This window comes from Podarcis cretensis (genome assembly GCF_951804945.1).
Source record: "Podarcis cretensis genome assembly, chromosome: 4".
Lineage (NCBI taxonomy): Eukaryota > Metazoa > Chordata > Lepidosauria > Squamata > Lacertidae > Podarcis > Podarcis cretensis.
The window spans coordinates 59,615,265-59,631,987 of NC_137173.1; the positions used below are offsets into that span (position 1 = coordinate 59,615,265).

General features: G+C 41.1%; 1 protein-coding gene across 1 annotated transcript in view; it reads right to left on the reverse strand.

Annotated features, from left to right (window-relative positions):
* USP9X (ubiquitin specific peptidase 9 X-linked) overlaps positions 1 to 16,723 on the reverse strand; it is a 71,702-nt gene that overhangs the window by 36,450 nt on the left and 18,529 nt on the right. The window contains exons 2-12 of the mRNA XM_079974476.1: positions 14,567 to 14,820; positions 11,445 to 11,590; positions 11,232 to 11,311; positions 9,693 to 9,805; positions 8,393 to 8,611; positions 6,196 to 6,311; positions 4,355 to 4,606; positions 4,133 to 4,271; positions 2,744 to 2,896; positions 1,514 to 1,618; positions 20 to 226 (exon numbers count right to left, since the gene is read on the reverse strand). Coding sequence (XP_079830602.1) covers positions 20 to 226; positions 1,514 to 1,618; positions 2,744 to 2,896; positions 4,133 to 4,271; positions 4,355 to 4,606; positions 6,196 to 6,311; positions 8,393 to 8,611; positions 9,693 to 9,805; positions 11,232 to 11,311; positions 11,445 to 11,590; positions 14,567 to 14,662 — 1,626 coding nt within the window. The 5' untranslated portion in view covers positions 14,663 to 14,820. The remainder of the gene's footprint in view (positions 1 to 19; positions 227 to 1,513; positions 1,619 to 2,743; positions 2,897 to 4,132; positions 4,272 to 4,354; positions 4,607 to 6,195; positions 6,312 to 8,392; positions 8,612 to 9,692; positions 9,806 to 11,231; positions 11,312 to 11,444; positions 11,591 to 14,566; positions 14,821 to 16,723) is intronic.

Consider the following 16,723-nt stretch of genomic DNA (forward strand, 5'->3'; position numbering starts at 1 on the left):
CCAAACAGCATATATTTACCTGAGAACAACTGTAATCTAAGATTTTAATGTGGGCACTGAGAGCCTGGTCCATGATATCAACTGGAACATCATCACTATGTGCTAAATTCCATAGAAGGTTCAGTACTTTGTGCGCCATCACACCATCTTTATCATCTTCTGCAAGACGACGAATTAACTCAAGCAGCTTTTCACGCTGCTTTTTGCTTGCATTTGTCCAACTTGCCTAGAAAATAAAGGGACACCACCAGAATATTTTAATGTGGCCTGAAAATCAAAGGTATGTGAATTGAAATACTAAAAGTGTTAAAATTAAGTTATATTGTCATAATGCAAATTAAAATATGATAGTAATTCTACTGTTCTTTCCAGTAAAACCAATTAGGATGTCAGTACTGAGTAGCTTACCAAAAAATGGAAGAACTAAGCTATTTTTAGATCATTTTCAAATACTTCACTTGAATGGATTTGTAATCAGTAATAATATTAATTGTTCAGTGACTGCATTTCACAGTAATAGGAAATAATAGGAAGTCAGACAGAAAGGCCTCTTCTTCTCCCATTCAAAAGAAATCCATGGCCCTGCTTCAGCAGAAGAGCAGAAGCCAAGCAAAATTTACTTTGTTACCCAAGATTGTTAAGAATTGCCCTACTGAATCAGGACAAAGTCCCATCGACACCAGCATCAACTTCTAAGTGGCCAAACAGACTATGGGAAGTTCACACACAGTAGATGAGCACAATCTGCACTTGTGAATACCAGCAACAGGTATTCAAAAGCATACTGTCTGCAACAATGGATGCCATACATAGCATCCATGGCTAGCAGCTGTTGATGGCCTCATCCTCCATGAATTTGCCTACTCCTCTTTTAAAATCATCCAAATTGGTGGTGATCTCTACACCTTCTAGGAGTGAATTCTGTTTTTTATGCCTTAAGTGAAATAATACTTCATTTTGCCCATCTAGAATCTTCCAACATTAGCTTCGCTGGATGACCCTGGATTCTACTATTATGAGAGGGTGAAAAAGAAGCATTGGTCATGAGTGTGAAGGGGATATCTGTGTGCACATAAATCTGCTGTCGTTAAAGGACTTCGGCACCACCTGGTGGTTGATGGCAAAACTGCTGCTCAAACAAAGACTTCCTTTGTTGCATTCTCCCACCAGCCCTCAATTTTACTATAAGCCAAAACATCCCAGAGGACTGGACAGAAAATACGGTCTCTTGACCCCCTTCATCCTTTGAAAATTCATCTTCCACCCACTAAAACATGCACACTAAGCACTGAGAGGCTGCTTTTCCACATGATGAAACATAACATTTGCTCCTTCCAATTTGCTGAAGTACAAAAAACTCAGGACTCTGGAAGAGCTTAGCCTATCCCCAAGTTCAGAGATAGTAAAGCACTAAAGGAAAAGTAAAGTTCCTTCATTACCAGGAACTCCCACTGTTGACCCTGAGGCTGTCCCTTGTTCCAATTAATAACAGCAGATTAATATGTATGCTTACCTTGAAACAATCAAATAGGTGGTCAAGTTGTTCAGGAGAGAAATCCCAGGCCAGTTTTGCAAGGAGGTCATGTACATTCTTCACAATGGCTTCATGTTTTCCTGCCTTGATAAGAAAGAGTTAACACCATTTACTGATATCTCTACAAAAGACAGGATTGTCTTTATTTTTCTGAGACCTGAATTTCTATTACAGCCATTTCGCCACATGTTATCCTACAAAGTGGAATTGACCTGCACTTACAGTGACCTTAGAACAAGTCTTGTAAAACTAGCACTGTTCTCATCCTGTTCTCATTTTTCTATGGCAGGTTGGAAAAGATAGCTTATATAATACCTCAGACTTTAAACTGCACTTATCTCTTGCTCTCTTGACTTTTTCAATTCCTATTCTTTAAAACCCCTTTGGCTTTTTATTTACAAAATCGATACTCTATATAAAGAGGATAGATGATCAGTTTACAGATCATCATTACATTTCCCAAAGAAAGGTACAGCCAATAGTTGATACTCCTTCATATTTCTAATGCACATTTGCTTTTGAACATTTAAGCTAATAAAAATTGGGTTTTTTAATTTACACTTTAGAATTGCAACTGACTTAGAGAAACAGCAAAACTAGGCTTAAATCTTCCTGTTCCAAAACATTAATAGAACTTAACTAGCCAAGTTTGAAAAAGCAGGCAATTAGCACTATGACCGCAATGTCAGCTCAATCTACTAGACCCATTTAACTTAATAATAATAATATTTATATGGCATTCTCAGTGTGCATGGCACTTCACAGAACAACAAGATGATAAATTCCTGCTCCAAGGAGCTTACCATACACAAAACAGAGAAAGGAAAGGCAGGATAAATCAAAGAATATGCAATTGTTTCAGTTATATGTGTTTATGCCATAGGGAATGGAAACAGGGGTTGATGGAAACAGGCAAAACCTACAATGATTAACTTCTTAAATTTGATGACCCAAGAAAAAAGAGCACACCAATAATTCATCAGGCTTCCTGTGCCACATTTAGCTTCTTTTGGTAGCACAGCATATGTTAACTAACCAAAAGTTTGTGTCCACCACAGAAGAACATAATATAATAAACTATGGTATTTGCAGACAGACAAATTATACTTTAACATCTGTATCACAAAATATAAGCAACTCCAACTCATGCATGACAAGTAGTTCAAAATAAACTGGTCTCACTCAAGGTGACAGTTGTTTAGTCCCTACCTGTGCAGCCCAAATGTTGTCAAGGTCTTGCAAGGTGAGGGCCTTTTCTTTGATGACAAAACGAAGAATTTTCTCTAATTTTTCTACATACTGAGGTTGATGTAGACTATCCCTTAACACAATCGATAAGATATTATTCTGTTGAATCCACTCCTAAATTTAAGAAGGTAAAGAAAATTTCAGATGACAGCAAGCAGCACATTATAAACACGCCCAAAAAATGAAAGTCAAACTTATTTTTGTAACAATATGGAACAGGGGGTCCAACTCTGACCACCAGAGTTTATCTTATTCATAAGCAATGTTATCTACTGGCAATTCCACATTTTACACTATTAAGGCACAATATACTATATAGGCATGTAAGCAGATACCAAAAGTAATGCCAAGAACCAGCTGTTTGGCAGAAGCATCAAAAGCCATTTCACAGAAGTGTCAAAAGGGAGATGCTTGTTACACCAGGGGTGGCTAACCTATGGCCCTCCAGATGTTGAACTACAATTCCCATCAACCCCTGGCCATTGGCCATGCTGGCTGCAGTTGATGGGAGTTAGAGTACACCTGGTTACCTATCTGCGTTAAACAACAAGCAAACAGAGCAACTTCCATAGTACAACTCACAATATCTGTTCATTTTCTCATTTTCCCAGTGCTTCCCTTCCATTTCTGCACCTCGTCCTAACCATCTCCAGCCGCTATAACATGATGTTGTGGGACTACAACTCTCAACCACTCCTGATCATTGGTCATACTGGCTGGAGCCTGATGGGACACTGGAGTCCAAGAACATCTGGAAGGCCACAAATTCCCTATCCCAAACTCATAATGTTGCAGTATTAAAATTAAAACTTCCACTATCAACCCCACATAGAGTAGAAAGTACACAGGGCATGCTGAGAGAAGTCTTAAATTTATGACATGGCTTTTTCAGTAGTTGCCCTAAGGATGTGGAATCCTTCACTTTTTCACACTTGTGGTGTTCCAGATGCTGTTCCCATAATCCTTGACCATTTCCCATGCTGGCTGAGGAAAGTTGAAGTCCAACTATATTTGAAGGGTCACGGGTTCCCCACCCTTGGTTTATATACCTTGCTGGAAATGGTTTTGTTACACAAAGTGTTTGGTTCTTGAATTTTTACCATATACTGAGCTTTTTAGTGGGTCGTTTTGAGTTTGGTTTTATCAAATAGTGTATGTTTTTATTTTGATTGTTTGTTACTTACATTTTAATGTCTTATTGTTTTTAATCTCATAACCTACTTTGTGTCCATAGACAACAAAACAAGGTAAAATAATAAAATCAAAATCAAAGTTAAGGAAAACATCTCCTGGAAAGAAAGGCAGACAAATTCTTTGAACGGATACAATGATATAATTCAAAGAACTTACTGCCATTCTTTCTGCTGTAAGCCATTCCTCCTCTTCAGGATTGCCATGCCGATGAGTGTAATATGACACACTAGATATCACCTTGTTAACTTCATTTAGTGCATTCATTTTTCCATTAAACGATGAAATTTGCAACAACCTGTGGAGAAATGTATGTATAAGAGAAGCAGAATCGGATACTAAACATAGAAAACACTGTAGTCATAAAATAAAAGGCCTTACCTAAGTATCATTTTTAATCTAAATATTTCTAGGTTTTTTACAGTTTCCTCTTGCCCTGGAACTCTTGAGGCTAAGTTCTTTAGAGATTTGATTATCATTGACAAAGCATCATTTTTGGCTTCATTCTTGGCTTCTTTTTTCAGTTCATCATCAGTTAAGTTTTCTAAAAACTGTGGAACCATTTCTATAATTGGAAGGAAGTATTTCTTCACTGTATGCAGTGTTAGAAACTCATAGCACTGTCCAAATGGTCTGGAGAGAGAAAAAATAGTATAAAAGGCTTAAAGTAGTATTAAGGAGAACCAGTATTTACTAAAAAAATTTTACAAACCAGCAAGTTAATGATTACCAGCCAAAATATTATCCCTCCCCACATTTTGCCATCCCATTAGCAGATGATGAATGTTGTGGTTTCCAGGTATTTTTGAGGGGCAATATGTGAATTGGATACCCCCAAACCACCACTAACACTGGAGCTCCTCCTGGTGGCCACCATGTCCCCTCTACCCACTGAAGCAATGCTTTATGGCAGGCTGCCTCAAACTCAGCCCTCCAGGTGTTTTTGGTCTACAACTCCCATGATCCCTAGCTAGCAGGACCCGTGGTCAGAGATGATGGGAACTATAGTCTCAAAACATCTGGAGGGCCGGGTTTGAGGAAGCCTGTTTTATGGTAACAAAGTGTCAAACTGACAGAGGGTACTGTGGGAAAATTAGTGCCCCTCTCCCCACTTGGACTCCCATTCTGCCCCGGAAGCCCCTGCTAGAATGACATCTTCAAGGGCCTTTGTGAGTGTAAACAGTGAACGTCAATAACTGAAAAAAGATCTTGCTGTGTCTCAACATCATTAATTTCATCCCATATCTTGACCACTTCCATACTATTCAAGATAAATGTTCTCTACAAAGAGCTGAACTGCTAGCAAAATGGCTCTGGGTGAGTTTGTGTGTATCTCTCTTCCAAGAGCACTGGGGGTAAGGTTCCTAAGGTGTCATACAATTCTGCAAAATACACAGAAGCAACTCTCTACTGTATATGTAATATCCTCTTGCCCCAACTCATTACAATCCAGATGTGCCAAATTTTCCACACAAGAAACAATACAGGGTGTAGAAAGTTCAAATGGAGTGGTGGTCCTCCACCAGGAACAGACGTAGCTCACCAAAGTTCCAGCATTCTATTCCAACAGCAAACTGCTACTGGGGAAACTCTGAAACCTCACAACAAACCTTGGCTTTCATCAGTCTCATTGCCGTAATTTCCCATACATTATGGTTCCTAATTAAGGTTACTTGCCCAAAAGCTGAGCTTGCTAGATCAAAGCAAAGAAGAAAAATTAAGGTCCTCTGAAAGTGTGTAAGGTTCAAAGCTAATCTGTATGGTAATTAAGGTAGTTTTATAAATCTTTGCTCCAAGACTGCAAACCCTAAATGACAAAATATCTATTTTTGAACAAATTGGCTCTTTTTGCAATCAGGCTAAACAGAATGTGCCTAGGTTAGCATTTGCAAAGAAAGTAGTATACTGTTTTCATCCTCTTCTTCCCTTTCAAAAAAGCTCAGAACTGCTAACAATAATTCACACTAGAGGGTATATAGACTTCACAAAAATAATAAAAACTGCAGCACATCCATCCTCATGCACTACTGAAGAAACCAGAGGACTTCTGAATCTATTATTCAGACTTAATGCTCACTTGCTTGCACAAGCTGGGGCATCAGATCTTCATCAAACCTCACACACACACACCCCCAGCGCTCCTGTGGTAAAGCCAATGATGAGAGAGAGAAACTAACTCAAGGGATACTGTTATTCAGTTGATACATAGAAAAAGGACTTACTTGATGAGAGCTGCTATAATCTGAACATTCAATGCTGATCCGCTCATAAAACGATCGTGTAAGATCTGAAACCCATTCAATGTGCCAAACTTGTTGATGAGATCTACTAGCCAACCCTGCAAAACAATTTTTCCTGCTTTACATGTCATTCTACCAACACATATTTACATTGCAAAGAACAAGTCCTACTTTTGGTCACAATTAGAAGTAAATATACTCCTTTAACCATGATTATCCTCTCATGTACTGTTAATAATTTCAAAATATTTTGCAAGTTGTGATAATACCAGCAATTCAGTATTATACTATTATAAAAGACAGGTATTTCTGAACAAGAGAGCTTTTATGCACAGCAATCCGTTATCTTCTGACAGAAATTAATACAAGATTTCCCTTTAGGTTAGAAACCAAAAGCGAATACAGATTAATGGGGTGTGGGGGACAGTTTTAGCATATGGAGATCATCATAACAGGCCTCAGCCAAAAGCTATACAGTGGCACCTCTGGTTACGTACTTAATTCATTCCGGAGGTCCGTTCTTAGCCTGAAACTGTTCTTAACCTGAAGCACCACTCTAGCTAATGGGGCCTCCTGCTACCGCCGCGCTGCTGCTGCGCAATTTCTGTTCTCATCCTGAAGCAAGGTTCTTAACCCGAGGTAATATTTCTGGGTTAGCGGAGTCTGTAACCTGAAGCGTATGTAACCCGAGGTACCACTGTATTGACCTCCTTTTGAAGTTCCAGTCATGTGAACTGAGACTTCCCAACACTTTGAGGCTCCAAGAGAGTTAGCCTTGAAACTAACATACCAATTTATACACTACAACAAAGTTAGCAACTTCACAAATTTTAACTCCAACTTTTTTGGCTGCGATTTGATACATTTGCAACTACAGTCGTACCTTGGTTTTCAAACAACTTAGTTGTTGAACATTTTGTCTCGCAAACGCCGCAAACCCAGAGGTGACTGTTCCAGTTTGCAAACTATTATTGGAAGCCGAACGTCCGATGGGGCTTCCACAGCTTCTGATTGGCTGCAGGAGTTTCCTGCAGTCAATCAGAAGCCGCGCTTTGGTTTTCGAACATTTTGGAAGTCAAACGGACTTTCGGAATGGATTCTGTTCGACTTCCAAGGTACGACTGTACATTAAGGCTAATGATGAAGAAGAAGAAGAAGAGTTTGGATTTGATATCCTGCCTTTCACTCCCCTTCAGGAGTCTCAAAGCGGCTAACATTCTCCTTTCCCTTCCTCCCCCACAACAAATATTCTGTGAGGTGAGTGAGGCTGAGAGACTTCAGAGAAGCATGACTGGCTCAAGGTCACCCAGCAGCTGCATGTGGAGGAGTGGAGACTCGAACCCGGTTTCCCAGATTACGAGTCTATCGCTCTTAACCACTACACCACGCTGGCTCTGATACTTAGTTTACAAATTCTGGTTAAGACAGAAGCATGTTTAGCATTAGCCAAGGTTTCACAGCATTAGCCAAGGTTTCAGGGACGCAGGTGGCGCTGTGGATTAAAGCCTCAGCGCCTAGGGCTTGCCGATCGAAAGGTCGGTGGTTCGAATCCCTGCGGCGGGGTGCGCTCCCGCTGCTCGGTCCCAGCGCCTGCCAACCTAGCAGTTCGAAAGCACCTCCGGGTGCAAGTAGATAAATAGGGACCGCTTACCAGCGGGAAGGTAAACGGCGTTTCCGTGTGCGGCTCTGGCTCTGGCCAGAGCAGCAATGTCACGCTGGCCACGTGACCCGGAAGTGTCTCCGGACAGCGCTGGCCCCTGGCCTCTTAAGTGAGATGGGCGCACAACCCCAGAGTCTGTCAAGACTGGCCCGTACGGGCAGGGGTACCTTTACCTTTACCTTTAAGGTTTCACAGCAGATCTAATAAATAACCATGGTGAAGTCTGACAGAAAATAGTGAAGAGAATTCATTTTAAGATGAATATTTAAGATGATACCTAGTTCTGATTTGTGCCTAAGCACAATGCAGGCTATAGCACGTGTTTATGTGTCTACTGCTTTTATGACTTATTAAGAATGCACTAGGAAACAGGGAGAGTACAGTTTCTGCTTCACCTGGTTCTTACTTTTCCAACTTAGCAAAAACCGAAGAGGCAAACCAATACCCTAGAAAACAACCGTCCAGAAATGTCGTAAGTGAGAATGATCACTGCTGCTTCAAAATTTCAAATCAACATACCTTTGGTGACCGCGGGTCTGGAGGACGAGCATAAAGTTCATCTTCAGCCAGCTGAACTCCAGCAGGAACAGTTTCAGAGGGACGTGTACCATTGTAAAGATGGAATTTGCAATGAGGATTTAAGGCCATTGCAAGAAGTTCAAGAAGAGGAAACCAATCTTGGGCCAGCTTTGCCACACAGAGTTCAACTAGGCGGTGAGTGTTGTTAATGATACATCTCTATTAAGAAAAAAATACTTTATATAAACTTGCTTGATAGTGAAATTCCTTATCAGAGTAAAGAAAATTCTATAAACCCTTGTTGCATGAAATTATTTACCGTATTTTTCGCTCTATAGGACACACTTTTTCCCCTTCAAAAATGAAGGGGAAATGTGTGTGCGTCCAATGGAGCGAAGACGCCATAGCCCCGCGATCCTCTCCCGGCTGGAGAGGCGACGCGCGGCTATGGCAGGAGCCTCTATAGCCGCGCGTCACCTCTCCAGCCGGGAGAGCGCGCGCGGGGCTAAAGAAGCCCCCCGCGACCCTCTCCCGGCTGGAGGTGACGCGCGGCTATGGCAGGAGCCTCTATAGCCGCGCGTCACCTGTCCAGCCGGGAGAGCGCGCATGGAGCTAAAGAAGCCATAGTCCCGTGACCCTCTCCTGGCTGGAGAGGTGATGCGCGGCTATGGCAGGAGCCTCTATAGCCGCGCGTCCCCTCTCCAGCCGGGAGAGCGCGCACGGGGCTAAAGCAGCCCCCCGCGACCCTCTCCCAGCTGGAGAAGTGACGCGCGACTATGGCAGCAGCCTCTCCGCTGCGCCTTTCCGCTGCTCCCTGACCTGCTCTTTGGGGCTGGTGGTGGGCTTCCCCCCGCCAGCCCCAAAGAGCAGGTCGAAAGGAACCTGAAGCCTGGAGAGCAAGAGGAGTCGGTGCACACCGACCCCTCTCGCTCTCCAGGCTTCCAAGGCCTGAACGCACCTTAAACGGCACCTTGTTTTAGAGCAGGAAAACAAGAGGGGGGAAATTCTCCTCCTCTCTGCGCAGCGCCTCCTGCCGCTTCGCTGAAGGGGCGCTGGGCAGAGAGGGGGAGATATTTTTTTCTTGTTCTCCCCGCTCTAAAACAAGGTGCGTCCTATTGTCCAGTGCGTCCTATGGTGCGAAAAATACGGTATTTCAAACCATACAAATTTAAGCTACAGGAATTATATAGTAAAAGTAATGCAACAGTTTTCACAAGTGTCACAGGTAATTAACCAGTTTTTACCATAGTGAAGCTGTTGACATAATCGATACATGAATGGGTAGCTAAAACAAACTTACATGAATCTCAAATTTCCAGCCACTCACTGCCTCATCTGTAAGGATTTTTGTGAAAGAGATTGTTAACCCATCTCGAAAAAATCGCTGACATGCTTCACTTTTAACATCAAGGCCTGTGTAAAAAGAGATCATCAAAGAATTAAGTTACTTGGTGTCATACACTGACTACTAAATTACCAACAGTAAAACATTCGGAAAATGCTTCAAAAGAAAGCTGTTTAATACATTTAATACCTATTATACTTTAACTTAACTGCATAAAACGTGAGTTAAATTTTCTTAACAACACTGCATAGACACTATATCCATGCAACAGTTTAACTATTGTTGATTATTTTTCTATGCATGTTCCTAGCCTTCAAGGTTGCAGGAAACACTACACTGAGGACATTAAATGCCCAGAAGTTAGGAAGTCCCTATCAAGAATACTCCAATAGCTAAAAGAAGTAGGGTTATCATTTTTAAGATCCTTATTATTTATTTCCTCTCAAACTTGCTTCTGTGCAACTCCCTCTACCAGTCAGCCCCCCGTCAGCCTGCCCTTCTCCAACTTGCAATGGATCTGAAGGCAATTTAGACCTGAAACTGACTCCCAACATTGATTCTATTAGCTGAGCACTTTCTCCTGTGCTAATTCTTTAGAAATGCATCAAATCTTCCATATGTAGTAACACAAATGATTTACACTAAAAACAGTAAAAATCCAATTATCTTTTTATAATCTGTACAACTCCTATAAGATGGGTCACTATCATCATCTTCCCAAATGTAGACAAGAGCAAGCCGCTTGCCCAATACTGCCTACTGAATTTAAATTTCAACCCATGGACTTTCCAAGTCATAGCTCACTCTCAGCCACTATGTTACAAGAATTCTTCAACTACTGAAATGCTGTTTAAATATACAAATGAAAGTTCTCCACCAAACCAAAGGAAAACATACTTTGAAATTGACCAGTTTACTCATTTCATTGAACACTATGGGCGTTCCCCCAGTCGCACAGGGTTTGTGTTCCAGACCCCTGTGCACATAAGCGAAAATCGCATAAGTGCAGAGAACCCTCTAAAAAGCCTCTAAATGCCCATTTTTCCTTTTCTCCAGCTCTCTCTTCCCACAACTCTCTCTTCAACTAGAGTTGAAGTTCTAGGGCCACTGGAGGATGCACAGAACTCTCTCTTCAACTAGAGTTGAAGTTCTAGGGCCACTGGAGGATGCACAGAAAAGTGGCAGCTGCTACACTACTGCACACATCAGCTGCTAAGCCTAGCAGCCTAAAAAAAGCTTTGCTGCACCTCCCGTCTCTTTGGGGATTCCTCTGTCCCCAATGAAGTCCTCTTCAGGCACCAGGATGGGTCCCTTGCAAGCCATAAGGACTCTCCAGCTCTTTCGCATTTCCTGGCTTGAATCTATTTATTTCTTTATCTCCCTGTATACACAGTCTAGTAGTTAGTAAAGCTAGCAATTCTAAATGAGGGATATCACTGTAGGTCATTGAGGTGCTATATCCATTGTTCTTAAAAGTTTAATTTTTCAACTTACCTTTTTTACTAAGCTCAATAGCAGCTTCTAGAAGAACTTCTAACTCCCCTTTAGGCAATACAGGAACAACCCATCGAGGTCTAAGAAAACATTAGAATATAAAATTCAATTTGACATGAAATCTAACTTTCCCCTTCAATGTTTTTCATCTGGAAAAGATGAAATAATTTGAGCCACAAATTAACACATTGCCTGAAAAATATATATAAATACCTGTTAATCATGTCATCCAACTTGGCCAGGTCAGTGTGTGGAAATGCAGGCTCCTCATCTTCAAGCTGTGGTGGAGCATCACCCTGACCCTGTTCATCAGGGGGTGTAGCTGGGGAATTCTCATTTGAAGAATCAGGGGAAGAAGTCTGAATTAGAAAATACATAGTTAAGTAAACCACTCAAATACTGAAATTCTTGCAATAATTTTTAAAATTACGGAGTCCTCATACAGTTTAATCGAGTTTTAATGTCTCCTTCTAATAACATTCAAAGGGTAGGCCTCTTTCCCCCTAACCTTTCAAGGGTAAATGTATCTCTTTCTTCATCATCTTTATGCTGCACAGGACAGTTATTTCACGCTTTCATTTTAATCATATTTGTACTATGTGTTTTTTGTTTTCAACATGCAATTCTGCAAATTTCCTTTCCCCTATGTACTAAATTCAATAGCTTTTCTAAATCACAACCCCCTCCAAAATCAAAACAGAAGCTTTGATATGGTCCTCCTGCTTCTAGGTCATAATTCTAACTCAGTAGCTGCCATGTGTGGTGAGGTAGAGCTGCAGACACAACCTCCTGACACCGGCATCACTGCTACTTGACAGGGCAGGACAGCAGCAAGTTCGGGCCTGTGCAGGGAGCACTGGTAAGATCACACTGGTCTATCATGCACTACTGCAAATGTACTGAGTTCAATGCCTCTGTGCAATGTAATGCACAAATAACACAAGCAACATCCACAGCAGCCTGAAACCTATAAAACTCAAGTCTCAATCAGGTGCCCTCTGAGTCCTCCTGTAGGGCAAGCACTTTACATTCCAAGCATGATGAAGAAAAAAGCCACTTTCCACCAAGTTCTATTCTCAGGGATAGCAAACACAGTGCCCTCCAGAGGTTTTGGACTACAGCTCTTATCAGCCCAGCTAGCATGGTCAATGGAAGCCCAAAACATCTGGAGAGAAGAATGCTGACTACCCATGCTCTATTTGCTACTGAGAACAGCACCAGTGAAAATCTATTCCAGTTGCCTGCATGTTTCCTTGGCAATATTTACACTATTTTAATGTAAGCCAAGCATGTTGTAAAGTTCTTACAAAAGGAGAAAAAGCACATCAGCCAGCAACACTTTGACAATCTTCTCCTCATTGGAGACAACACATTCACAACATTGTGCAAACACCAACCGTGGAATTCAACATTAAGCTTTTCCAATTGTTCCATCTGTCTAAGCATTGCAGCTTACTAAGCAGTATGATACCTCTCCCCTTTCCCTGTGCTGCTCTGGCACTTCTCCTGACCCTCTCAGAGTTAATTTCAGGGGTGCAGGGAGGCACATGGGTAAGGGGAGAGGGGACAGACCCATTGTGCAAACTGAAGTTCTTGTACTGACAGGGCTCATTAGAACTGCACCTCTAGCTTTCAGTGCTGCACTACATTTGGTAGCAACGTCCCCTTGATGAACATCCACAAATCTATCTTGCTTGGATGAGAAACATCTTACATCTTGTACTGACTGCCAATATGCTGAGAACAATGAAAGAACAACAAAAGCAAGTTTGGAGCAACACTATGGGGATACAATGATCAAAAGAAAGTTGGGGGGGGGGGAGATTACTTCAACTGGAGGATTTGAGTTGGTGCAAGATCTCCAAGAAACTGATGTGATTATGTTCATGCAGCAAGAATACAAGAGCTCTGAACTACTCACACTCCTGTTATCACTGTGCATAAAGGAAGCATGTGTGAGCATGTAACATTATCATCAGAACAGGCCTCAAATAAAACCAGTTTTGTTCACCATGTGTGCAAAAAATAAAATCTCAAGTGCAACAAGCAAAACCATTTTTTTTTTGCAGCAATTTCTGAGAAATCCCAATCTAATCATTGGATCTTTTCAGAATGGTTTCAAACAACTATATTTTCCTGAGCCGGATGAACAGAGTATACACCCAAACAACAATTTGTTTAATAAAAGCAGCAATTTAAGAAATAGCATCTAGTATATGCAATTAATACATACAAGCTGTCACTTATCTGCTTACTTGTAACAACTTAAGAACATATGTAAGCACTTGTGTGCAAACAGGCATGGAAGAGTTTGCGTCTTCTCTCTCATTTACTATGCTTATTTGCTACAAATAGTTGTGTGGGTGGTAGGCAGCTTTTGTGAATTTACAAAGCTACTGTAAACATCAGCAGTCCACCTGCTATAAGTGAAGTTAACTGTACAAAACCTAGTGCTTCCAACAAGCCATGGAAACCTTGTCTATGTAAATAAAGCTTAATAACTATTACAATTCACTTCAACAATGATTCCCTTAGCAATTGTAATTTTATTCTACTATAGAATGTGACATTTCACTCATCTGGCAAGAAAAACAGGAGTTTTTTAATGCAGTGGAATAGCAGTTCAGAGACCTCAGAAGTCTAGCATTAGTGTGAGGATGATCCTTGCCTTCTCCACAGCCCTAAGATTGGAAAAAAAGCTTGGGGGTTGTTTTATGCTTCAAAGTGCAGTGGCAACCTGGCACACCCCAGTGCAGCCAGATGCTGACACTTCTTAGTGCATCTCAGAAGGCAACTGTACAAATAACCAGTCCCAGCCATTTCTTCCCCTCTAAACTGGATTCAGACCTGGGAACAGTAATCATACCTGAGCTTCTGAGGGACTCAGAGACCTAGAACAAGAGTAGGGAATCCCCACTTCCCTTTCCAAGCTGAAGCAGATGAAATGGGCTTGTTTTTGCAGAAAAGATCACATTAACTCCCTATGTACCTCCAAGCTCAGAGCTATGGGGTGACTGTACCCAACCTCATGCTGTATTACAGAGGGTCCTACACAAGATCAGGACCAAAAAATCTTTAATTAACAAGGCCAGCCAAAATATGTGGAATCTTGATTTAGAGTATCTAAATTTTTAAGACAAATATTCAAAGAGACTCTCACCATGCAAAGGGTTTGTAAACAGGAGGTGCCCAGACCAACTTTACTGGAATTTATTTAATGTGTAAAGTAGAACTGAAGTGTATTGTTGCAAGATTAAGGTTAATTAGTGTTATCAATTGCAACTTTTGCTCAAAAATATCTAAATTTTGATTACTAATATGAATATCCACCATACCTGATTCTGCTGGAGAGGAGGCTGGGACTGTCCATCAGGAGCCTGGCCCTGGCTGTCGTTCCCTCCTACTGGAGAGCCACGAGTCGTGGCTGTCATACTCGAAACAGGGCAGATTTTTGCAATTTTGTCTGCTTATGTAGTTGTTGAGAGAGAAAAACTTATAGTCCGCTTAATAAAGTTGAAGTACCAGCATATGTCTGTTTTAAAAAGCTCCAACTCAAGAACAAGCCATCTTGCAGAGACCATTGCATAACCTGAAAGAGATACATTCAAACATTTAATTTTGTTTTAAAACTTCTTTGAACATGCAAATACGAACAGCCCCATTTAAAGAACTTCTTGCCCCACACATAAATCTAACTCAGAATTACAAATGGCCTAAGCCAGTGGTTCCCAACTGGGAGTCTGTGGACCCCAGGGAGTCCATGCAACCCACTCAGGGGAGCTGTGGCACCATTCACATAACAAAAAATACCAGAGATAATATCAACATTTTAAAATGTAGGGGGTCCATGGCTTGGCTTTTGAAAAACAGAGGGTCCTCAGTACTTAGCTAATTAGAAACCACTGGCCTAAGCCATTTAGTAAGCCTTTGAGAGCCAAACTATGAGGGTAATAGAGTTTAAGCAATAAAGTAGTTACTGTGACCCAGTTATTTTCTTATACTGCCAGACTTATCTAACCAGTCGTTTATCTCTTCCCTCAGAATAGCAAGTCTTCTTCAGGCATGAAGAAAATACAATTCCAACAATAGCAGTTTATGCAGCAAAAAGGGCATTCTGCTACAAGAGTACATTTGAAAAAACTATGTCATGGTCAGTGCTGGACCAGTTGTGGTTATGAGTTCATCCTTAATTCACCCTCACCCTTTTTGAAATAAATCTATTTCAAATGATACAGAAAACCACCTACATAAAAACTTATTCCCAGCATTTTGGCAGTACGGTAATAGCTTACATTCAATCATGCTTAGAATTCCCTTAAATTTACCATAGGTATTCTGACTACCAGTTAGATTGTTAAAAAGGTACAAAGAGTTGATCTCAGTATCTCTTCAGTGACGGCAACTCCTATCTCTCAGAACCTGAGCATTTTCTAGACTAGAAGTGGCTAACCTGTTGCCCTCCAAATACTGGACAACTACTAACATTTCTGATTACTGGCCATGCTTGCTGGAGTGGATGAGTTGAGTGTCTACAAGAACATGTAAAGGGACACAAGTTCCTCGTTCTTGCTACAGATGTGCTTCAAGACTGCCCTGTTCTGGCATTCTCATTTTTAAGGTGGCATATGGCAATTAGATATACAGTGGTACCTCGGGTTACAAACACCTCGGGTTAGAGACTCCGCTAACCTGGAAATAGTATCTTGGGTTAAGAACTTTACCTCAGGATGAGAACAGAAATCACACAGCGACGGCAGTGGGAGGCCCCTTTAGCTAAAGTGGTACCTCAGGTTAAGAACGGTTTCAGGTTAAGAACGGACCTCCAGAACGAATTAAGTTCGTAACCAGAGGTACCACCGTAGCCTGTAACACACTGGTGAGTGATAACCACAAAAACCAATCAAATTAGAATACTAAATAGAATATACACATTTCAGACAAGGAGGAATAGCATTAACGCTGCATCAAGATGAATTTGGTAAATTAATCTAAAAACTGGCTTTTAACTACAATTTAAATCAAATAAATATTGAATTTTCTTTTTTGAAAAGTATTTATTTATCCACTGGTTGAAGCATCATGTTCACTTGCTTACTGGCAACTCATTATTTCTGGTAGGCTTTTAATGCCTGGAATTGGTATGCACAATCTGTGAAGCCACATCTAAATAGAGAATAGTTTTATTTAAAGGGTGAAAGGAATTACTTTTAAACAGCACAGTCCAGTAGTTTAAGTATGCTATGGGTTACAACTAAACACACATCTACTCAAATGGCATAAAATATTAATTCAGCTGTCTCACAAGAATGTTCCAGTAAAAAATAATCATGAATTAAGAGTCACCGTTCTAACCACTAAAGCTATATGTAACAAATATTCCAGGCAATCAGGCCCAGCTCAACACCTTGTATCCTTGAGCAGCTGCTAGGCCTCCACTGAGCAGCTACATTTTGCCATTTCCCACAATGTTCTGAGATATCATGCACCTCCAG